Source organism: Candoia aspera, chromosome 3 (assembly GCF_035149785.1).
Source record: "Candoia aspera isolate rCanAsp1 chromosome 3, rCanAsp1.hap2, whole genome shotgun sequence".
Classification (NCBI taxonomy): Eukaryota; Metazoa; Chordata; class Lepidosauria; order Squamata; family Boidae; genus Candoia; species Candoia aspera.
Window position 1 is genome coordinate 200672599 of NC_086155.1, and position 24718 is coordinate 200697316.

Sequence of the window (24718 nt, forward strand, 5' to 3'; positions counted from 1 at the left end):
TTCAGCTGATTCTCAGAAGTTGATTCCCTCCAAATAACGAAGCTTTGGTTAAATTGTTATGGCTTAATAGTTGTTGAAAATTAAATTCTAAAAAAATCCCTGAGGTTTTTTTTTTTTTTAAGCAACTGTCATATATCCACCCAACATTTCTTGTTCTTCACTGCACAAATGGAGAGCCAATGTGGCTTAGTGATTAGGGCAGTGTTTCTCAAGCTCGGCAACTTTAAGGTGTGTGGACTTCAACTCCCAGCATGGCTGACTGGGGAATTCTGGGAGTTGAAGTCCACACATCTTAAAGTTGCCGAGCTTGAGAAACAGCGGATTAAGGTATTGGACTAGGGACAGAGAGACCTACGTTCTAGTCCACCTTCATTTAAGGGTGACTTTGGGGCAGGTCACTTTTTCCCAGTCCAGTCTGTTCACAGGATTGTTGTTGTAGGGACAAGCTGGAGAAGGGAATGCTACAAAAGCTGGGATATAAATCTAATAAATAAATAAGATGTCAGCATCATGTGTTTTCTTCATTCTGTACTGGAGGCTTCTGACATACAGTTGAAGCCTTCCAGTTTGGGAGTGGTGGTCCAGGTATTCATGCTTGTGTTTCAGTAGGTTGGAGAGTGGAAAACATTTGTTTAGCTAATACTTTGAGGAAAGCAACTGTTGTTCCTAAATAGTAATAGAGCAGTGAAATGTGTACTGTATGTAAGACCCAAACCCAGTTCTTAATCAATTTCAAGCATGCTCTTCCATGTTTTCATATGAATGTAAACTATAAGTAATATGTGGCACACCTTTGTGCGGATTTTAAAATGGTTTGAAGGCTATGTCCTAGAAACATTTAGAGTCAAATGCTGAGTTTCACACTATCAAAAAATAGACAGCCAGGCTCTGTTTACAAAGCCTAAGGGACAGCATAGTTTAGTCACAATGAGATGCTGAAGCAGAAGTCATCAGTTCAAATTTTCTGTGTATCAACTCACTAAGACCCCGTAGTCAAATCACATTGCTTAGTTTTACCTAACGGAGCACTATAAACGTGTATGAAACGGCTTCAATTTTTTAAAAAAAAGACAATATTGCCATCATTTGTCAACTGCAGTGTGCTCTGTGTGAGGTTATCCCTAAAAAATGCCTGGAAGTTGCTGTTAGTGCAAAACGTGGCAACTAGCCTGTTAATCAGTACAAGACAATGTGATTGTGTAGTTCCATTCTATACTTAAAGATCTGTGTGGGTTGCCAGTTGCTTACCAAAGACCATTTAAGGTGTCAGCATTAATTTGCAAAGACCTAAATAGTTTATGATCTGAGCCTCTCCCAGCGTGAGTGTTTCCGTCTGATAGGATTTATATGAGGGCCCCTTTTGAATATGCTGCTGCAATCAGCAGCCCATCTTCCTGGCGTGCGGGAAAGGGCCTTAACCTATATTGCTCCCTGATTTTGGAATATACTCCCAAGTAAGTTTTTGGCCTCACAGTCTTGAAGCTTCTGTAAAGATGCTTTTTTAATGACAGAGTTTTAATTGTAGATGTTAGTATTACCTTCCATTTATGTTTATAGATTCTGTTTCTGCTAATTTTTTTATGTTTAGGTATCTTGAGTAGTCACTAGGGCAGAAGATAGGGTGTAAATCAAATAATGTAGATGTTAAAAGCTTGAAAATAAATGGCTTGCTGGAGCATTTAGGTAACTATAAACTTTCAAATTGGGAGTTTTTCAAAGTGCTGATTGAGGGTTTTTTTTATCATTTATTCCCTTAAAAATGCAATTCTGTGTATGTTAAGTTGACTGCAATATTAAGTTGAATAACAAAAATGTGCTGTTTTAAAAATACAGGATTCATATTCCCCATACCTCTTGGGGAAGAGATCGGCGGTTGTAAAAATGTGAGAAATAAATAAGTAAATAAATAAAATGTTGAATGAAGTTGGGAGAAATTTGGCATGCTACTGATGGCATGAAATGCCTGAGCTGATGTTCAGGTATGTCTGCATTAGTTGGACTAAAGTATCATCAATCAATCAATCAATCAATCTCTGTCTGTCTGTCCCATTGTGATGATGGTGTTCTAGGAACCTTCACTGTACAGTTCTATGATGGAGTGATTCGATGTCTCAAAAGAATTCATATCAAATTGATGCCAGAGGATGCCAAGGGGCAGGTAAGCAAAGTTCCAATTAGTTACTATGTTAAGTTGCATTTCTCAAATCCTGATTAATTTATTTCAGCTGCATTTCAGTTTGTGTTCTATAATTCACATCCGCAGGCTCTGTTAAGACCGAGGAATCAGATATATACTTTAGTAAATGTACAAGGTAGATTTCTTTTCTTTTGTTTGTTTCCTTGCAAGAAAAAAAGATAGAAGATTCAAAACCAAGACATTCTGTTGATGGATTAACAAGAACAGGAGGAGGAGGATGGTTCGTTCTCCAATCTCTTTGGCCTTTCCTCTGCCTTCCATGTTAGATCTAGGCTCTTAAATTTTAGTTACTGCTAAAACGCTGTAATGAATTGTGAAGCTTTGTGATTATTTGAAGCCAAAGGCTGTTTTGCAAATCTGGATTATAACTCTGCAGACAGAGTACTCTTTTCGTGCACTTTTAGTCCCTGTCATGTCCAGGAGTTGGCTTTTTGGTGGCTGGGATGGGCACAGGAGGTCTGCATTGACAGTTTATTTAGGACTGTTGTTGGCATGATACTGTTGAGTCACATTTGTGGGCTTGGCAAACATTTTAGTGGGTTTCTTTGCTTTTTAAAACTATTTGATTCTAGCTGGATGTCAGGAAAAAAATAACTGTTAAGAATAGTTTTATAGTAGAAGAAATTCTTAGGGAGAGCTCCTTGGTGGAGGTGGTCAGACTGAGGTTGGAAACCTACCTGGCATTGACGCTTGACTTCAGGTTCCTGCACGTGCATAATGGCCCCTTCAACCAGGGGTTTTAGAAATTATTTTAAGTCTGTTTTGGCCTTATAGTATACTTTTAGGTGTTCGATGTCAAACTGGCAGGAAAGTATGCAGCTACTTTTCAGCAATTATGCTCGGGGAGGAGGCTGCTAGGGCCACAGAAAAGGGGTTTGAGAGTTACAAGTGGCCCGGATCCTCAGGCTGTCCCCACTGAATGAAAAGAGTGTGCAAAGTCAGGCTAGGGAAGAGCTGTCCTAGACGCTCTCTTGCCGGTGCAGTAATACTGAGCCAGGTGATGCACGAATGGCCTGATGCAGCAGAACAAGTCCTCGCTTCAGTGGTCCACTTGGGCAAAGGGAACCTGATACTCCCGAGTATCCGTAGTTGAATGTATCCTTATGGCAATTTTCATCATTTGTTTAATGGTCATTATGCAGCTGATGTAGTAAATCACCATGGATGTCATAAAATTAGCAAAAATTTTACTGCTTCATCCAGATGATTTCGGATGCAGTGGATTTGTCAATTGTTTCCTGAGGATGTTCAGATGGAAATTTGCATCTGATGTCTGTTAAGTGAAGTCTTTTAAATCAAGGTTTTGCAGTGCCTTCATATGCAGATTTTGAGACACCATTCTAAATGGATTTTGAAAAATGAATATCTAGCGTGTGTTCACTAGGGTCAGTACTGAGCATTAATGTGGTTTATTTGGTTTTTGCTTAACATGATTTGTGAATCTAGGTGAGAAATATTAAAACGAACCATGGCTTAACACAATGTGTAATCCAGCCATTGTAAAACTTGACTTCCAAAGTGGAAATCATATTTGCTAAATTGTGCAAGGTGTAATAGCATAGATGAGCAGATGTTGGCAATAGCAGTTGCTTATTTTCCAGGCAGTCTTTACAGAGTGTAAGAGGAAGGGAAAGATTAAGAGTTTAATAGTATGTTTTTAAGTTGAAAAACCACTATTATTAATTTATGTGGTGTGTGAAATTAAGTAACTATGAAGTACATTTTCTTAGAAAAGATAGTTTCTCGTATAAATATCCTGTGTTGTAAGTTACTATAAGCTGATTTTTCAAATAAACAGACCTCTTTTATAAAAAGCAGAGAGATAAATGCCCTCCTGCTACATGACTAGCCTTTGCACCAGACAGAGAACGAATTTCTACCAGGAGTCTTTCAGAGTTGGTAATTTTTAGCACATCCTTTTTTAAAAACAAAAAAACTGGAGGCTTTCTTCATCCAACTGTATTTCTCTGTAGAGTTTAATGTTCTTAAGGCATGGTGTCAAATGACCACTGCCCAGTTTGGACTAGGAACTCTGATTTCCACAAGCTTATTTTAAAACCTGCCATGGGATGAGCTACAGTTGTTTACCCTGAAAATGTTTACATAATGTTATTAGAAATTTTCTTGGTTTCTCATGATATTGTTCAAATGCTTGAGAAACCACCTCCAAATCTTTGAACTTCTTTTTAGCAATGTATTTCGACTTTCAGGATGTCCATGTTGTAAGATTTATTTAGATTCTTTTGATGAATTCCTGTGGTAAAATTAATTAACTGAAGAGTTCTCCCAGTGTTCTCTGTGTGTGTGTGCGTGTACACGTTTGTGCGTGCATGCGTGCTCACATGGACAGTTTCTCCTTAAATCCTTCTGCTTCTTCCTAAATCCATGCCCAGCAGATGATAGTAGATGCTAACTGATCGTTTGCTTTCCTTGAATTCAGGGGAACAAGTTACGGGGAAATCTGAAGTGGTGGTCACCAATTATGGATCCAAAAGAACCATTGCTGACTGCTGGATAAAGATGGAGAGGAAGGAGTGAATTTTTTGGGTTGTTGCAACTAAAGTTAGCATTGGCCAGGTCAAGGGCTAGAGGAGCCATGTCCCATGCTGATGATTTCATTGCTGAACCTTGCTGAGGGCCTGTTAAGACCTGTGGCTGGTTCGGAGATGACAGAAAATTATTCAGTGGTCTTTGTTTATATACTGTCCAGCTTGCAAAAGCTCTTTGACTAGTCCCCCGTATAAAAGGAACAGCAGCAACGAAAACAAAACTCAAAATGTGATGTAAAAGTAACTTCTTTGAAGAAATCCAAGTCAATTAAAATGTAAAATGGGAGAGGAAGACCACATGGTGCTCTCCCTGAGGAGGAACATTGTTGGAAAGTGGTGTCCGTCCCCCCCCCCCACCCCGCTCCCCGGTAGCTGTTATTTTGGGCAGTGATGCTCAGAGAGGAGCCTCTGTTAGCCCGGATGATATCTAAAAATGGCTTAGAAGTTCAGATACCTATGTTGTGATGATGTTGCAATGTTAAAATAACACAGTTTTGCATCTTCAAGCACATCATCGTTTAAAATATTACATGAGTTGCTTAGTTGTGGGGTGATGAAGCCCTTTTTTCATGATTAGAGGACAAACCAGGATAGCCTGGTTGCCTGAGCTGTAGGATGGGAAGAAAGTGAAAAAGGGCTCCCTTAGAGTTGATAAACAAGTAAAAATTGTTGATATCAAATGTAACGTAAGAAAAAACATGCTTGATTCAGGAAACAGTATCTAGAAATTGACTGTTTAACCTGAAAGATCCAAGACAAGATTTTCTGTTCTGTGTTATAATAGAGTAAAATGTGAATGTAAAAATATTTATTCATAATGAACTTGTCAAAGGTTTGTGGGACATTTTACAAGTTTTTGGGAAAAAGCTCATTCTACAAATCACAACAAAAGCTTTAAAAGATAACAGAATATTTAACAGTTGCAAAATTGTAGAAATAGGACCACAGAGTTTGTTTCTCTCGTATTCACTGTAATATTATACTATAAAGAAACTACTTGCTGCCTCTATCTCTAAATTTTAATCTGAGCTACGAAAATAACGTTTAGGGAGATTTTTCAGAAGAAATGCAATTTTATTTCATTTAGATGGAATATGTTAATTAACTGTCAAATATACTTTTACTACTACTAGATACATTTGTATCCTGCAGAATATGGTGAGTGGTATAGAAATTTATTTTTCAAACTTACTTAGTGTATGTGTGTGCATGTGCACATGTGATTGTTTAGTCTTTAAAAACACGTGCTTATATAATTCAGGGTTTGTTTTTAAAATCCGTACATATTCTTATTTGAGCTCCTGAGATCAAGCAGTTTAGAGTTGGTATTGAATACTGATTATGCACAAATCTGCATAAAGAATAAGATGCTAACACTTGTTTCTATCTCCTTTATCTTAGATGTTATAGCAGGTTCCATAATTTGTAGAGATGAGCAATTCTCTTATAAGTGACTGAATTTCTAGCCTTGAGATAGTCTTTGTTTATTAAACTTGGTTGACTATAAATCTTGACTCGAAACAGAGGCAAGGCAATAGATCGGTACCAATGTGGTTTTGGCTGTATACGTTTTGTAGGTCTCAGGTTGTTGTTCACTAAAACTGTTGCATTGGGAGGGTAAGAAATTGCAGAAGACTGGTGAATGGAGTCAACTAGTCGAGGGGCATGTATGATAACTTGTCTTTTTGTTTCCATGTTTGTGTTTTATCTTCGATACGATTAGGCGCGCGAGAGGCAGCAGATAGCACCGGAGCTGAGATTAGTGACGGATAACGAGCCACGTGAAGTGAGTTTTGTGGGATTGTGGAAGGAGAGGGAGGGTTCTTGGCCCACAGGAAGCAGAAGCTGAGGAGAAACCATGAAAACCTGATGTGGCCATGACCAACAGAAGAGGTGTCAATAGGTGGAAAACAAGAGCTCTGAGAGAGAGGGGCAGAACTGTGGTAGAGCCTTGGAAGGTGAGAGCAATCAGTCCAGTGGGGATTTGGGTGAGCTAATGGATGAATCATGCTTCAGGTGGGATCAAGAGCCTTTTTGTGTGTCTGTGTAGTGGACAAATACCACATCTGAAAATGAGTAGCTTATAGTTGCTAAAGAATAAATAGTGGAGCTAGGAACTTAAGAGGTGGTGGAGTGATATTTTAGTTTTGTTTTCCCATGCTTAAAGCTGTAAAATTATGAGGTATGGCTCTAATAAACTTTATCCAACGGAAACGAACGTTGCAGACCTATTGAGGATTTGGGGATTGCTGAGATAGCTGTTTGAGTCTCTTAAAGTCTGAGACAGCAGTTGTCCAGAGTGAAAAATAACAGAATATTTAACAGAGTCTAATGGTAACAATAGAGAATTAATCTATAATACATGTAGGTTGTTGGATGTAAATCTGCAGTTTTATATACATGCAGAAGATGCTGTCCTACTGGTATGATTAAAATAGGTGGGATAATAGTGATAAAGTTCAGTAGCCAAATCATCCAAGTTTGATAAATACTTCTTCTAGGAAGTGTGCAAATTTGCAGTTGCTCAACAGAAATTGACTTCTCAGAAGTTCTTGTTGTCTACTTCCGATGACAAATAATTATTATAAATTATATAATTATTATAAACAACACTTTAATATTCAAAAGTGTTGTGAATTCATTCTGCTGCTTCGTAATAGCAAAGTTCATACATCATATTAAGTGGTTTAAGATTTGATGAATAAGAAACAGTTGGTGACATTTGGCTAGATTTTTACCACTACTATATTTTCAACAGACACCTTCAGTTTTGAAAAATATCTATTTCCTTAAAAATAGTATGTAGCAGAGTGGGCATAACTAATGACCTCTGCTGTTCAGAGTTGCATCAGCTTCACTATCTCTGCTGATTCTTCCGGTATTCCATAATAAATCCAATTCAGATTCATTGGGGTTGTGAAAAAATTGCTCAGGATACATAAGATTATGGTGTACTTTTATTTATTAAAAAGAAACTAAGATCAGTTTAAAATTAACTTCTAAATTCAGTTAATTGAAAACAGAATTCTGAAAATCGGTATCCTAGCTCGCCCACCACTTGAGTAGCCTTTGACTCTGAGTTAATTTATTTGTTGAGAGTTTCATGCAGTAGAAAGGTAGGAAGGTGTGTGACCAGTAGTATGTGTATTTACATTTCCTTTGGTGGCTGCCAGGATCTATAGTCCGCCTAATGTTAGCTGCTTATTAGTTTAGAAGAATGCCTCTGAGCCTCATGTAGACCTCTTTGGTATTTTAAAAAATAAGAATAAAAGCAATGCATGTCTAGACCTGTCAGCCCTCTGAGGTAGTCCAGACCAGGAAACCAAGATCATGAATGCCAATACTACTTTTATTGTAAGGTTTAAGTAACAGAATCTTGCAAGTCTGAAAGCGCTTTCCCCCTCCCTGCCTTCATGTTCCAGGGAGGGTCAATTCTGAGATGCTTTCTCTACCCCCGTCCCTCCTTTGGACTCCGATTTCTCTTTTCAGACCATGTCTAGGCTGCAGCTCTTCCTTCTTCCTCTCAAGGTTATTCTCACAGCTCATTAAAAGACCTTGGTGTTTTATTTGGGAATTTGACCACCTGTCTAGGAAAAACAAAGCAAAATGGTTGCAATAGTAGAATGTATCATGGGGGTGCTCAAGTTGACCCCTAGCGTGAACCTTTCCAAATGAGTATTTTGTGGTCAGTCCCATCTACCATGGCAGCCCAATTTGTGAAAGAGTTGATGCTCTCAAAATTCCGAATGAGTTCCAGCCCAAAATGGTTGCTTATCTTGACTTAAACCAAATGAAAATGGCTAGGCTTGCACAAATCTACCTTCTGTATTATATACTAAATATGTATTTTGAGAGATAGAATATACTGTTTATTTAAATAAAAGATGCCAGTCTGAAAGCATTAAATCTCAAATTCAGTTAAGTGATGACCTTCCTTTTAGACAGTTATGGACAACGGTCCAGGTGTATACAATATGCTAATTCACAGAATAGACCTGTGTATGTTTATACAGTGTTTGGATGTTCTTCTAAAGATCTAAAGTGTGAATGTGGTGTCTATGTATTGGGCTACTACAGGGATGAACAACATTTGAGAAGTTTACTTTTTTTCTGAACCTGTTACCATGTAATGTTGATTTTACCAAAGAAGATAACATGCATTAGCTTTATTCACGCATACAGACAGATTGTCAGTCTTTGAGCCCAAATGTAAGCCTGCAGTCATATCGTTTAAGCTTTGCACTTGTGTGGGTTTTAGAGTAAGTTTCATAGAATCATAGAGTTGGAAATTTTCAGTTAAGCCAGTGAGCCCAACCCCTTGCTTGGTACAGGAGTTCTGATTAAAGCATCCATGGCAGGTGTCTGTCCCGCCTGTACTAGAACACATCCCATGACAGAGAGTTCATTCCCCTCTTTTGATAATTGATTCCACTGTAAATTTTAGAAGGTTTTTCTAACATTCAACTGAAACCTATCTTCCTGTAACCCAGGACCATCATTCTGTGTCCTGTACTCCGGGATGACAGAGAACAGTCTTCATCTTCTGTTCCCCCTTCTGGTTGTTGAGGACGGCTGCCATATTCACTTCAGTCATCTTTTATCAAGGCTGAGAATGCTGAATTCTTTGAGCCTCTCCTTGCTAGGCTTAGCTTCCTGTCCCTTGATCATCACCATTTCTCTTCCCTGTATCTATTCCAGCTTCTCTCAGTCTTTTTTTTAATTGTCCGGAATTGGATACAATATTTGAGGGATGGTGGTGATTGTTTTACATAATTTGGAAACTGTAGTTTATTACTGCAGCCTAGCATTGCATCTGAATTTTTTGCAGCCACGTCATAGTGTCTCACATTCAACCAGTGATTAATTACAGTTTCAAAATATTTTCCACATATTTTCCTTCAGGCCTAGCATCCTCCACCTTCTAGTTGTGCATTTGATTTCTTTTTCCTAAATGTAGAGTTCTTCACATATCCTTTATTACACGTCATGACATTTCAACCCCTTTTTCTGGCCTATCAAGATCATTTTAAAGTTTGTTACTGCCTTCTTATGCGTCCCACTCAATTTCATGTCATCTGCAAATGTGGTATTCCCCTTCATCTGCCATTTCATCTCACTCTAATGAATTGTTGGAGTACTGGGCTCGGGGCAATCCTGTGGAATCCTGCTTGATTGCCGACTTGAATTTGAAGAGTGACTGTTAACAGAATACTTTTTCAAATGCTTTGCAAAAAAAAATGAACAAATCCACAGTGATGATCTCTGCCTCTTTTTCAGAGTCCTTAAGTATTGTTCACTTTGTGACTTGTTCTAGAATGTACTGATATATGTCAGGGTAACAACTGCACGTGGTAGGTACATCTGTGTAGGTACTGTGCAGCACTTCAGGGTCAACATCCAAAAAGTGCATTAGAGTGCACAAGTGCACAAACGTATCTGTTTGCATCACTGTAAAGTACATTTTGTTGGAATGGTGTCGGAGCAGCAAATCTGAAGCACTGCCTAATGCTTATTAGGCTAACTCTGACTTGATATTAGTTACAGTAGATACCCTCAGATCTCTGTGGCTGTTGCAAAGCAGTTAAGATTTAAAGTCATCTTTGGGTATAAAAGTTTACAAGATAATGGCAGACAGTTCACTACTTGTTCTGGACTTTCCTTTAAAAGACATCCAAAGAATCTGGGCTAAAGTAGGAATGGCTGTATTAGTTTTGTATGGATGATATAGTGGCCTTAGTAGGATTTTTTTCCCCCCTGGCATGGAAGTTAATCTTGGCAAGCAAAGCATTTGTTAATAGTTGAAATCAAAGAGTCGGCACAATTTCCATTTCAATGGATTTCAAAGAATGGGAAAGATTTCTGCCTAAGACACTGAAGGGTTGGTCAAATGGATAATTTTGTTTATTCAGTTTAGATGCCACCCAACTCTAAATCAATCCATTGAGATTGATGCACAGATAGTCAAATCTGGTATGGACCTTTCCTGGACAATTTTATACAATACCATTTAGGCACTTGATGCTGTTGCTGAAGTTTTCACCACCAAAGTTTAGTTTAAACTGCTGAGATGAAGAAATGCAAAGTTACCATGCAAAAATGGAAAGTTCCAGAAAACTCCAGAATGTTTGGTTTCTTCTCTGGATCACACTGACTCTGGGGCAGTATGGTGGTTTTCTAGAAGTCAATTTGCTGAAGCTAAAGAATTCAGCAAGAGGTATTTAGTCTACGACATAACAATTAGCATGGCCCAGAGAAGACAGAGCATTCTAGAGTTTTTTTTTAACAACATTCAATTCCTAGAATGGAAGCTTGGGCACCTAGGACAAACCAGCCTATAAACAAAATCCCTGCTTCTTTCTTTTTTTGTGTCATGCATCTTTAAGTACCAGTTTGCAAGAAGCAATAGAAATTCAAACTACGTGTTATTCAGCATGAAAATTTTCCCCTGTCTTATACCCTTCTTTTTGATGATTTTCTTCATAGCTGGATTTTAATCTGGTGTCATCGTTCTCTTTTGCATTTTCCCCTTTATTCTTTGAAGGATTGGATAGCTTTGGTCAAAGCTGCAGCAGTGGCAGCCGCAAAAAGCAAAGCAGGAGTTAAGCCACGGACAAGCGTGAATAGTAATAAAGACAGCAAAGAAGAGAGAAAGTGGTTTAAAGTTCCTTCCAAGAAGGAAGAGACCTCAACCTCAGCCATTGTCCAGAAAGTCCAGAAGAAAGAAGAGCAGCCCGCATCCAGTGAGACATTTGGTATAACTATATTACTGCATACATGGTTTTCCTTAGAAGAGTATGATGTATTAACGTTGGTCTGCGATTTTTTTTTAAATAAACTTTATTAAGGTTTCAAAATGCAGTTAAAATACAAAATACAGAAAAGTGTGAATAAAGAATTAAAAGAAAAAAGAAAAACTAAAAAGTGCAAGGATAGTAAGAAGCGATACTGTAAAAAGGAAAGTGACTTCCGACCTTTTTCAACACAGATATAAATGCACATTGTAATAGCTTAATCTCTTACACTTAATTAAACCTTAACTAACGTTATATCTATAAACAACAACCATTTAATTGTCAAAACCCAAAATCAGAACTTCATTTTTCTCAGTTACAAGCATATGATCCAAAAGCTGTTTCCAAGTAGAAACAAATCCAGTCACAGGGTTTTCTCTTATAAGTGCTGTCAGTTTTGCCATCTGCACCAATTCCATTAAGTTCACCATCCACTCTTCTGTTACGGGAATTTGTATGTCTTTCCATCTTTGCATGTATAAATGTCTTGCTGCTGTTACATACAAAAACAAAGTCCCAAATTTTCTTTCAAGCTGTCGGTCCACCAGGCCCAAAAGAAAAAGTTCTGGTTTCAATTGTATATTAACTTTAAGGTCTGTGATCTTATAATAGTAGTTGTTTATATTTGTGGAAACAGCAGTTGCAAGTACGAAAACATCTGTGTTGCCTGACACCACTGCATGTTCAATGCTTATTAACAGGGCTTTTGAGAAATGCCTGGGTGAATCAGCATGATGTGATAAGGAGATTTTATTTCTGTCTTTGTGAAATATTACTCAGCTCCCTTTAAAGCAAGGGAAGGCATGAATCCAGGAATTTAGGTGGGCTAGGTTGTATTCATATTTTTATCTCCTGGTTGTCCTATGACAAGAGCAGGGAGAGGGGCATTAATTAAGGCTACTGTGCCAAGGATAACACAGGACTACATTTGTGCCAGTAGCTGCTTGTTTGGCACTGTTGGTGTGCCTGTTGTTACCCTCTTTTAATTATTCCAAGGCTGTTTTATAATGTTGCATCTTTCCTTCGTAAGTTTCTAAGCCTCCTGCCTTTATTTGTTACTTCGTCCAGAATAATAAAATATGTAAAATCTAAGCAAAATTGATAGCAGTACAATAAAAAGCAATTGCATTAACATAAAAATAGCCAAATAAGAAAGAATAGTAAATCTCATACCTTACTCATCCAGAAGAACCAGCTTTTCCTAATCCTGGGACTAGAAGCTAAAAGTGATGATACCAGGACAACTGGTCTGGTGTATATCTGTGTGTCTGTGTGTGTTTATATGTAAGTTCTCCAGAGAAAAAGCCTTTCTTCCCATTATCAACCACTTAGCTTCTGACAATAAGGACTTCCAAAAAGGGGGCTTCAGATATTAAAATTATTGCTAATACCTACGGAGGAAGTTTTACTTTTTTCTAAACTTCTGCTTTTTTTAAAAACCTGCTGTCTACTTGACCATTATTTTAGTCTCATGTGACTTTGTGAAGGGGTGGAGGGAATATCACAGTCTGCCAAATGTTGGATAAGACAATACAGATCATGGGGAAACCAGAAGGGTCTAAAGGGGGATGGGGGAGGAGTGTCACTCCCTCAGGGTAGACCAGGTCAGAAAACAGACTCCATAAGAAATCCTAGAACTCTAATTGATCTAGGTTATAGTAACAGAATCTTGAAAGCCTGACAGTATTTCCCCTTCCTTTCCTCTTATAAAAAGGAGAACCAAGGCAGGGCAGTTTTCAGCTTCTTTCTTACACTTTCATGATTTCCCAGGTTAATCTCATGTTTTACTAATCATTGTCGCATATTTTCTTCAAGACCAACTTTGTACTCCTCTACAGGAGGGAGACTTACGTTTTAACTTACACCAGAATAAGGGGCTGAACTGGTGCTTATAAGAGACATGACAGAAGCAATAGGGGACTTTCTTTGGACCCATCTACTGCCAGGTGGCTGTGCTGTATACTTGTGGGTCAGAGAGAGTGTGTTGTGTAGCATTAAGAGACCATCTCCCTGCCCAAGCCCCTTATTAAGCCATGCACCTCTTTCAGAAAAGTCAGGTGAAGAAAGGGACTCTGCTGGTACAAGTAGCCCTGCAGCCTTGCAGAGTCCCTGACTGACTGATACGAGTGGTCTTGAGGGCTGGTTTTAAGGGGCCCCGGCGTTCTACTCCCAGAGAATGTGTTGTTCTTGCTGACGTCATTCTAATCGGTAGTTCAGGATTTCATGGCTGCCATTGACGTCATGCGGATTGTTTTAGAACGTATCTGTGAGATAGGTCATGTCCTTGATTTGGGAGATGTGCAATTTTTGTATAGGGTTGCACTCCTGCTTAAGGATTAAGTTGGCAGCTTGGAGGTCCTATGGGTCCCCATGACAACATTGAGCAGTCACAAAACATCTGGATCAAATGGGACCTTCTATCAGCTTTGGCTGCTAAACCAGGTGCTTCCCTATTTAGAAGAGAGAAACTTGGCTTTGCTCTGCCTTGGAAGGTTGGGTTATTGTAATGCACTCTTTGTGCTCTTCAGTCTTCATACACTCCTTGATGACTGTCCAGAAATTTATTTTATTTTATTTTTATTTATCATATTTCTACACCGCCCATCTCGAGAAACAACTCTGGCCGGTTTACAGGTGAATTAAAACAATACAAAATTAAAATACCATAAAACAGATTCGTATAAAAATATAAATATACATAAAACTATAAAATATAAGATATAAAATTGCATGCTCTGGAGAGAATAAGAGAACATTCTAGAGTTCTCCAGAATGTCCTGTTCCTAGAATAGTGTCTTTTGCACAACCCTAATAAAAATAAAATTATCTCCGAGATTTGAATGTGATTTCTAATATTGTGTCATAATAGTACGTGGAGTTACTTCTTATTCAGCTACGTCATAGGTATTTACTTAGATGGGCTTTTAAAATAGGGAGCTTGTACATGATTTCTTCTTTTCTTGATGTAGGATTCCCTCTAGTGGATGTCCCAAAGATTGCCTTTGTACAGGCAGAGAATGCATTAGCGCACAAGAGGAAAAGCAATCTAGGCAACTCATTTCAAGCAAAGAGGGCTCGTCTTAACAAGATCACTGGTAAGTTGTCATTTAAGATCAGGTACAGTAGCTGTTTTATGATTGTTTGCTCTTCATCTTTATATATTTACCATCAAATACTGTGCTTGGTTGTTTTATTCACGTTCACAGGGACAACTTGCATAAAGAATGCCAAGAATTTAAACTGCCTGATTTGTACTTGGCAAGAAAAGTCTATATATTTTTATGGGCATTAACAAAGTGGGATAGAGGTAATTTCAGAAAATGTGCTTAATAGAAGGGGAAAGCAAGCCCATGCCTGTTGAAGCCAGAATGGGTATCGGGCAACTGCTTGAACACATCCACTATTCTGGATTCAAGAAGCTGGATCCCATGCAGCTTCCTAGCAGGATCCCTCCAGCTGCTTTGCAAGCCTGCTGGTATGGGGTGGGAATGGGGGTTCTCAGGGATTGACTCCCTCAATTTATTTGAAATAAAATACCAACCCCCTAGTTAAGAAGAGATGCAAACAATTTAACTACTTGCATTAGAAAACCAACAGCTATACAGAGACAGAGACAGTAATTGGACAAATAGTAGAATAAATGTAAACAGTGTTAAGCTGCTGAACTCAGTGGGATGAATCTCCTTGTGTCTTGGAGAAGGGCTAGCTCACAGCTTGCCATTTCTACCCAGCACACTGAGCAGTCTCCTTCAAAGTTCAGTGCATTGTTTTTTAAATTGTGACTTATTTTCACCTAATTGCATTTTCCAAAGATTCTTATTTCCCCCTCATTCTGACTGCTTCCAGTTACAAACTTTTGCAACCAGATCCTTAATCACCAGATTTTTAACTTTCTTATTTCTCCTAGCAGAGTTCTGCTACCTGCACCAAACATTAACTTCTTCATTTTTTCTCACTCTGCCACAATCAACTGGGCTAGCTTTATTTTAACTTCTCCATTTGCATGGAAAATGTGAGCCTCACCATGCAGTCCCAGCTTCCGATTACCCAAATAGCTTTCTTTTTCTGTGACTTGCGTAATACAGGAGGGAGTAGTCAGGCCTGCCATGTCTGTTTTTCTGTCCCCTCTTAAATAAAATCTGTTGGTATGAGCAAATTCTGAAAGCCATGATGTACTCATCTTTTGTAGACTAAAGGAAAAAGAAGAACTTTCCATGGAATACAAACATGGCAGGGATGGGGTGCTGGACTAGAAACTGGGAGACTGTGGGTTGAAAGCTGGCTGAGTGATTTGGGGCCAGTCACTCTCAGCACAATCCACCTCACAAAGTTGTTATGGGGAAAATAGAAGCTGGGAGTATTGTGTAAGCTGCCTTGAGTTGTATAAAATAAAGACAGGATGTTGTTGTTAATTCTAACTTACATAGTTGCCAACTGTCCTAGACACTCTGGGCAGCAAACAAAGTAAAAACATGGAATTCCGTTAAACCAGGAAAAACCAAATAAAACTGCAATTGGAGCTCAGTAAAAATCACATGATCACCAATCAGGTGTATCCATACCAGAGCCCTCAATGCCTGGGGAAAGAGCCAGGTCTTTGCAGCCTCACAAAAGGCCAGAAGAGTTGGGGCTATCCATATCTCAGCAGGGAGACTGTTCCATGGGGCAGGCACCATGACAGGGAAGGCACACTTCCTGGGACCCACCAGTTGGTACTGTCTCAGCAAGGGTATCCAGATGCTCACTCTACCGCCAAATGATGAAGGAGCAGGAGGGGTGTTTTGGAATGTGGAGTTGTTCAGGGAACATTGTGTTGTTTTTAGAACTTTGACTTTTAATCTTGCATATCAGAAATCTTGGTTGTTTTAGTTTTATGTAGTCTCTAGGAGATATTTTGGAAATGGAGAGTATTGCAGCCTTGATACCTCCCTCCTGGTTCTTGAATAAAATACACATATAATGATCAAGGCAAACTCGGAACATAAATTCAAATCTTTGGCAAAGTATAACAATCCTAAAACAAGTTTTCAACGATATTTTAATCATATCAAAATCGGCTAAACAGTATCTTAATATTATGAGCAATAAAGCAAAGATACAATTTTTCATTATTAAAAGTGCTAAATTACAGAGCAGAGTCTATAATTTTTATCTGTGATCAGTGGGGCTGTTATAGTTGAATGCCTTATATCAATAAAGAAAAGAAGTCAGTTAAGGAAAGTATTGAATTCACATGCTTTTAAGGGATGTGTGTATAGCCAATGATGTTTAACTTGTTGAGGCTAAACTGCAAAAGTTCTGCAAAAGCCTGTCTTAATTGGCAAATGTTAGCTAAGATGCTTTGGAGGAGAACTGTTGTTCTCTATAGGTTTTTAAACCGTATCTCCCAGGTAACATGAGCAATGGCGAAGGAGGTTGGATATAGCAATTCAGAAAGCACAAGCATAGAGCCATTAAGTTTTCTGGAGACTTAAATCTAACACACATTACCGACAGTAAAACACCCCTGAATTAAATTCTGTTGTCTGACCAAGAAGGGCTGCCCTGTTGTCTCTTCATTTCTTTTAAGTGCTTAGATCCACTTGTAAGATTATACTTGACATAGTGCCATGATGGCTATTTCAAGAGAATCCTATTTTTATGCTATTTTTCTTGCACAGGATTGTTGGCATCCAAAGCTGTCAGTGCTGATGGTGCTGAAAAAAAAGAAGACAGCAAACAAGCAGCTCCAGTCTTGGAGCAGGTATGAAATTGTAGAGTTGATTCTTTTCCAAGGGCCATACTGGAATGTACTATGGGAAATACCAGATCTATGAAGTTAATATTGTCCTGCTAGGCAGAATTTGAGAGGGAACTGAAGAATTACTTGTATGTATATACCTCTGCGTTAATGAAAGTAATGAAAGTAAATCTGTGCTCCTAAGGAGGCATAACTTGGAAGCCAGTTCGAGATTTAGTCTGGACTGGACTTCTGCAGTTTGCACTTAGGGTCAGACAGTTGGATGTCTTAATTCATGGCTACCTTTATTTTTATTTTCATTAGCAAAACATTCCGAGAATCAAAAATATTGGATGTCTCTCCCCAAGTACTGTTACAATATAGCTGAAATTGTGCCAACAAGTGACTTAAAAGACCCTTGACACAAATTTAATTTGTGCTTTCACAAAGGGTTTTTGACACCTATCAGAACTTCTTTTAAGAAGTTTCCTTTCTGTTGTAAGAATTGCTGGTTGTAAACTTGTATGTGTTTATGAAACTGTTCAATGAGCCATATTACTACTACTACATCTTCTCCTCCTCTGGCTAGGATCTATATTTTTAAATAAATATTAAAAAGGAGACATTGGAAACCTCTTAAGGGGTTGGTTTTAGTTCACATTTAAAGTAGAGATTCCTGCATTCTCTTTAACTTGTTCTGCTCAGTTGGATTTTCTCCTGCCTTACACTTTGTAAATAACGATGCCTTCTGAGAACAGGTCTAGATGAGCTAAATGTATCAAGAGAATGCTGTTTTTGGTACCCTTAATACATTGGAGTGATTTCCAGAAATGAGCCCATATTTGAAAATGTGCTGAATATGAGTTTAAGGCTCTATGCCCAACCAAATAGTAAGGACCAGCTGTTCCCGTCCCCTTTATTGGGTTCCTAGAATATTCCCAGAATATTCTGATACACCCATTGAGGTATCTTATTTTGTATGACCTAATAAGTAACAGTTGAAAAAAAACAGTACAAAATCCTAGGTGCCTATAATCCCCTGTAACTAAATCCCTACATTTCTAGTTAGAGGTAAGATGTAGTACTGAGCCTGCTTTGGAATAGCTTTTTCCAGCTTGTTACTGTTCGGCTAGCGAACTCTCCAGAGTCAGGACAGTTAGTGTAGGCCGCTCAGTTCAGAATTTGGTCTTTAAGAACAGAATCAGTTGACTTTCAATCCAGATAAATTGAATCTAGCATTTTTTCAAGGAATATTCTTCTGAGAACACATAGGCAAATGCAGATCATTTGATTGGACATACCTGGTGAATTGACAGCCAAATTCATGGATGGACTCAGTCACATGATGGAGAAAGTGGGTTTGTGGGTAGGTGTGTTTGTCCTTTAAACAGGAAGTAAAAACTCCCCCCCCCCCCAAAAAAATTGTGTTGTGGACTGCAGATGCCTGCACTGTTGATGGCTAGAAACTGGCACAGTGTAATGTTACAATAGGATCCTGACTAAACTGCCATGTGACTGTGCCCTCAGTATGCTTAGCAGATGAGCATGATTTACAAAGCTGTTAAAAATTTGGCCTGAAAGTTACTTGAGGAGAGATCTAAACTTGTACACCTTTTTTATACTGAGTTCAGAACCTTAACATGATACTTAGTGTGGCTTTTTGTTATCATGAGTAGGTAGAATTTTTCAGATTTCCCCTCCTTTAAGAATATTTCTACACTGCTGCTTTTTTTCCCTAAATGAACCCTTTTTGAAAAGCTTAATTCACTCTGGCCTACACAGTTGGATCAGAAGTACCTGTACAAGGAACTTCACCGTTATTTTTGTTCTTCCCTCACTGTTCCAGTGTTGGCTTGGGGAACACACTTTTTATGGAATGTGTAAGCTTTGGATTTAGAAATTAGGCCATGAGATTATGAGGAATATCTATTGTTTTCATGCAGCTGCTTTTGATACATTGAGCAACCCTTTGGATCAAAATGAAACTGGATTTTCTTTATTTTGAGCAAAACGTTTTCATTTTAGCTTGAGTTGGCAAGCTAAATTGCTAGGGCAATTGATCTGGGAGGAGCGTGAACATGATCCTACAACTCATTCCTGATTTCTAAGCTAGAATTCAGTTGTAACTGTTTCTTTAATGGCCATATTTAATCATTCTGAGGTCAGAGTTTTTCCATCATATTTTTTACATGAGAATTGTTTGTGTGTTGATATTCTGTGCAGTTTCGTAGGGTAGTTCTGCATATTTGAAAGGACTGACACCACCCCACCCCAATTGACAGCTTCGTATTGAATTGCCCTTTCCATGCTTTAGGCTTCTGCCTGCTCAGGCAAAAGACCCATTTTTAGCTTCAGCCAATAAAATGCAAGCCCTTCTTATTTTTATTTTTTTAATGTACTCACTGTTTTCCCCATTTCTTTTCTCTGTTCCTGTCATCTTTTTCTATACCTTTTACTCAAAAAGTAAAAGTTCAAACTTATCAACTGGGGACTATTTTGCTTCCACATCACCTGTGTCCTGACGCCATAGTGCCTTTTCACACTCTTGCAGCAATGGCTGATCCTGGCAAAAGCCAGAAGACAGATGATGCAAAAGGCACCAGGATAAGTGATGGAGGGATTCATCTCTGGGGATTGGAGGAGGGTTCTAAAATTAGAGTTGTTGTTTTTCCAGTTGTAAACGTACGTTTTTGTAACATGTAGCTGCACCATGGTTTTTTAAAATTTTTTTTTATTTTTTTGCACATTAGAGATAGACTGCAAAGAGAGAATTGAAGGACTAATGAAATTAAGATGCTATAAAGCATTCAAAATAGGAAACCCTTGTTGGCACTTTTCACAACTTAGCCACATTGATTAACCAAATAATAGATTTTGATTCTGCTGAGTAATTCCTACAGTTCAGACCAGAGCATGCAAGAAGCGAGGTGGAGTGGATAGAATATTTCGCACCAGATACGCCTGCCAACATGATTAAAACAAAAACAAAAAAACACTTCACTGGAGTCATCATGAATGTGGATCATGACGATGCCAGTTTAAGGAGTTGGGTGTCATTTCATTCTACAGTTTGCTAGTTCCAAAGAGGCATCCAAAATAACTAAATGCATTATATTAAAAACCTGATGACTGTTCCATGAACCATACAACACAAATTGATTTTATTTATTTATTTATTTATTTAAACAATTACACAGCTGCCCATCTCACAGCAGTGACTTTGGTTGGCATACAACAATTAAAACCATCACGGAAATACAAATTCATGACACCCCAATTAAACAATAACCCCCAAAACAAAACTGCATCCCCTCCACCAACAGAGCTCACCTAACTGCTTGGCTGAGAAGCCTGGAGGAACTCACACAAACGTTGAAATGCCATTTTTGTGTGGCTTACATATTCTGTAAGCCACACAATATAAAACAGAGTTAGTTAAAATTAAGTGTGGCTGGTCTTAGAATTTAACTTATCAGCATTAGAGATTAACAGCCTATAAAATATGAATTTGCAAACCCTTTGGTTATATGTTTTCTTGATAGAGAAAATTGATACAGAAAAATTGTAATTTGAATAGCCTTTTTTTAAAAAAGAAAGAAATGAAAAGAAATTCCTTGCCTGAATGAAAGAAGTAATAGATGAATAATGAGGAGCCAGAAAAATGTAACATCGGCTTTTAGCCAACCATGGCATCGATCCCATCCAGGCATCCATTATAGGTCTTTTAAGTTGCACATACACAGACAAAATTGGTTCTACTTTTAAACATGAAGTTGTAACCATAATTTAAGTGGGTTTTCAAATGATGGTTATAAAAAATACATTTGGTTAATACCAGTGTGTGTATCCCAAATCATGGTTAATTCAGGGAGAGCCCAAGACTACCTGCAAATTTGGAATCTGTTTTCTGAGGCACAAATAATTTTTTTAGGGATCAGTGGCTTCATAATGCCAAGCTGTCTTCAGCTAAAACATTTATGGTTAAAAAGATGTAATGCAAAAGAAATTCAGACCTATTGTCTCTTCCAGTTGTTGATTTCCCTTCCCATCTTCTGGTTTACATTATTTTAAACCTAAACCCTCAGGTTACATGATGCAGGTACAGTACTTATTTAATTGTGTTATTAGGGTTGGGCCTTGTATTTACTTTTGAACAATATCTGCTTAGATAAAATAAATAATTCTCATTAAGGTTTTCTGATGTTTAATTTTGTCCTTGTTAAAGAGGTTAAGCACCTTATTAGAACAAGTTTTTAAAACCTTGTTTTAAATAATTTTGTAACTCTGAAAGTAATGGTTTCTGTAGTGATGTCTTTCACACGTGAAGATAAACAATAAAATCATTTATTTACAAGCTATGGCTCTAATTAATTTCTGGCAGTTTTCTTAACAAGCTTAGCTATGTTCTGCGATCTTCCAGATGTTTTACATGAACAAATCATGCTCAGTGTACATGCATAACTGGTTCAGGGATAGGATGGGTAACAGCTGAACGGAATGTCTGCTCCACCGTCATACTTCCATTACACTGAGCGTAGCAAGGACTTTGAACCAGTTGCATATTCTGTCTTGACAAACACAACACTAATCCCATTGTGGTTGGGGCAGTTTCTTTGCATAGTCATGTACATGCTAGGGCTGCTCCACCTTGTTTAACTAGTCACTGTGCCCAACATGCATCTCTTGCATGCAGAGGTTCCAAACTGGAGAACACTCTGGTTGTCAATTGGGTTCTTGTTATGAAGATTTGCTTGTTTGTTTTTAATGAAAAGGTAATGCTCCTGAATTTCCCCAACTGTTTAATGAAGTGCCTACTAGCACAGTACTTAACTTTGCTAGGTGAAACAGTGTTTTGAACTATATGGGGGAGTAGCTCTCTAGATATGTATGTAAAATGCTGGTATTTGTAAATTCAGGTTATCTTGATTCAATGATTTATTATGTGTATTGAACAAAACTAATGTAGGGGCATTCAAATTTTGAAAATATGCTTTGCTTTTCTGACTTGATTAGATTACACTTCTTTTGTTATCGCTCTTAGCTGACAATTTTTGTGGTCCTTATGATATCTAATGCACAGGCAGGTGATAACCAGATTATGTGCTAAAATAAAATAGTCAATGATTTAAAAAACTAAAGGGACACTGCCAGCCTCTTCATGTCTTGTATTCAGACTGAACTACATTTCTGGGAAATTGTGGATTTTAATAATCACTCATTTAATATTAAGATTTTGAATCTGGCAACCAGGAAATCAGAGTATTTGCATCACCTAGGTGGTTTCATAACACCCCAGGGTTTTATAGTTGCACACTCTTAATTGTGACTTTAAGAAATGTTGTAGATATTCCTGATACAGAAATATGGCAAAATTTGGTCAAGTCAAATAGAGATTAGTATGTTTGGAAGAACTATGGTACTCAGTCAGTGAGAACTGAAGAGATGTATAAGGCCTCACATCCTGATCCAGAGATCAACATCAAGTATAAACTGCAGATGGAGGGGTTTTCTTCAGACATGGAAGAAATCCCCTTTCTTTTCCATCTGCCGTTGTACAAGAATGCTTGTGTGGAACATTATTTCTCTGAAATGAAGGGGGACGATGTTCACAGAAGGAAGGTACAGAGACATGTCACACCTCTCCAGCTTGAAGGAGATCACTGGATTGGGATGATGGTCTTTGGCCGAGTCCCTTTTTCAATATTAATGTGCTTAATTTAATTTTTTTTCCTTCTGAAAATGTTCTGTTTAAATACTAAAGTTGCTTTTAAAAATCAAAGTAGAATGCAAGAGCTGCAATGAAGAAAATGCAATAAAAGTATCAATTTCTTATTATTTATTCAGGAGATATCACCTAAGCCTCAAAGTCAGAAAAAAAATGAAGCTGATATTAGCAGTTCTGCCAACATTCAGAAATCGGCACTGTTGCCCTCCAACTTGTCTTCAGGAAAGGCTCGCAGCAAGAAATGCAAACAAGAATCTGGAGATTCTGCAGGGTGTTTAAAGCCCCTTAAAACACCAATTTCCCCAGAGTTAATACAAGTGGAGGATTTGACCCTGGTCTCCCAGCTTCCTTCTTCTGTGATAAATAAAACTAGTGAGCACAGACATTTTAAAACATACCATAATTGAGAAGTCATCATTGGTGGGTGGTGGATGTGTTGTTTGAATGTGGCTTGTTTTTCATGAATAGATTTTTGAAAAAAGAAGCTGAACTTCAAGGAAGGTATGACATGGAGTCTAACAATATTGTAATTAAACTCACCGTAGTTACTGGCCCAGACAAAAATACAAGAAAATATAGATTTCTTGTACGTACCTTTAACATCTGTGGAAAAGAAGAAAATTTAAACCAGCCAGCTGTTCTTCCAATTTGCAAAGATTTCCTTGTCCTGTTTCCTGGAATCTCTTTCTCTCTTTTCTCTCCCCCCCGCAATTATTTTTTCAACTTGTTCCAGGTGACTGGCTCAAGACTGATTTTTGTTTTTGTTCCTATTAAGCACACAATATGAACTTGCAGCGCAGAATTCTTTTCTGCGGTGGCACAACTCGTACAGCATGGAACAGCAAAGGTAGTGCTGATCTGCTCAGAAAGCCAAATCCTTTAAAGAAAGAGAAGAAGAAAACCTTTTCCCATGTTGTTTAGCCCATCAAGTAATTTAAAGATTCTTCTTGCATGACAAGCCAACTCTATTTCCTCCGTTTCTGGTTAACAGGAAGCAGTATATTGCTTCTAAGATAAAGATCAAAAGTTGTTTTCTGAGATGAGACCCAGGAATGTATAAATTGAAATGTCTGCCATTTTAGAAGATGTCTAAACATGTTCAACAACAACAAGAACAAACAGAAGAGGATTTTTTTTTTCTTCCCTTCCTTGTGTCCAGCACACATTTCCCTGTCCAAAGGCGTAATTGTTTCTCATCAATAGATTACAGAATGCTGGGAGGGGAGGTGTTCTGTTTTTGTAAAATACCAACCTAAACTTTTTTTTTTTGCTCCTGAGAAATGGTAAAATGAAGAATCAGAAGAGCCATTCCCTTGGGCTGTCTTCTATCTATAATTGGTATGCATTGAAAGAGAACTCAGGGTATGATCCAAACAGAAGTATGTACAAATCCAATTGATTTGGAGAGGACTTAATATTTAACTTAACGGGGCAGGGAATAACAAATGGCTAGCCTAAACAAGAATTAGCACCAAAATATATGATGAGAAAACACTCCTCATTGAACATTACACCCATAGTAGATGCAATAGCACGTAATGTCTGTAAGTAACCTTTACTGAGGATGATTTGGGTCTATTTTAAGGAGAGCAATTTAAATCCATTTAATAATTAAAACTGTTGCTTTGCTTTGGATGCTTTCCACTGTTTCCTCCCATTCTTTGGCTTCTTTGTTTTGAAACCAAGATAACTTTTAAATAGCTTCCAGTGTGAAACTTTATGGAACATCTTTCATTG

The 24718-nt window shown here is 38.0% G+C and overlaps 1 protein-coding gene across 1 annotated transcript in view; it reads left to right on the forward strand.

Moving 5' to 3' along the window:
- The window catches only part of PHF20L1 (PHD finger protein 20 like 1), a 56194-nt gene that overhangs the window by 11519 nt on the left and 19957 nt on the right, over nucleotides 1-24718 (forward strand). The window contains 6 exon segments of the mRNA XM_063299694.1: nucleotides 2070-2158; nucleotides 6470-6532; nucleotides 11288-11498; nucleotides 14507-14632; nucleotides 17198-17280; nucleotides 23101-23353. Coding sequence (XP_063155764.1) covers nucleotides 2070-2158; nucleotides 6470-6532; nucleotides 11288-11498; nucleotides 14507-14632; nucleotides 17198-17280; nucleotides 23101-23353 — 825 coding nt within the window.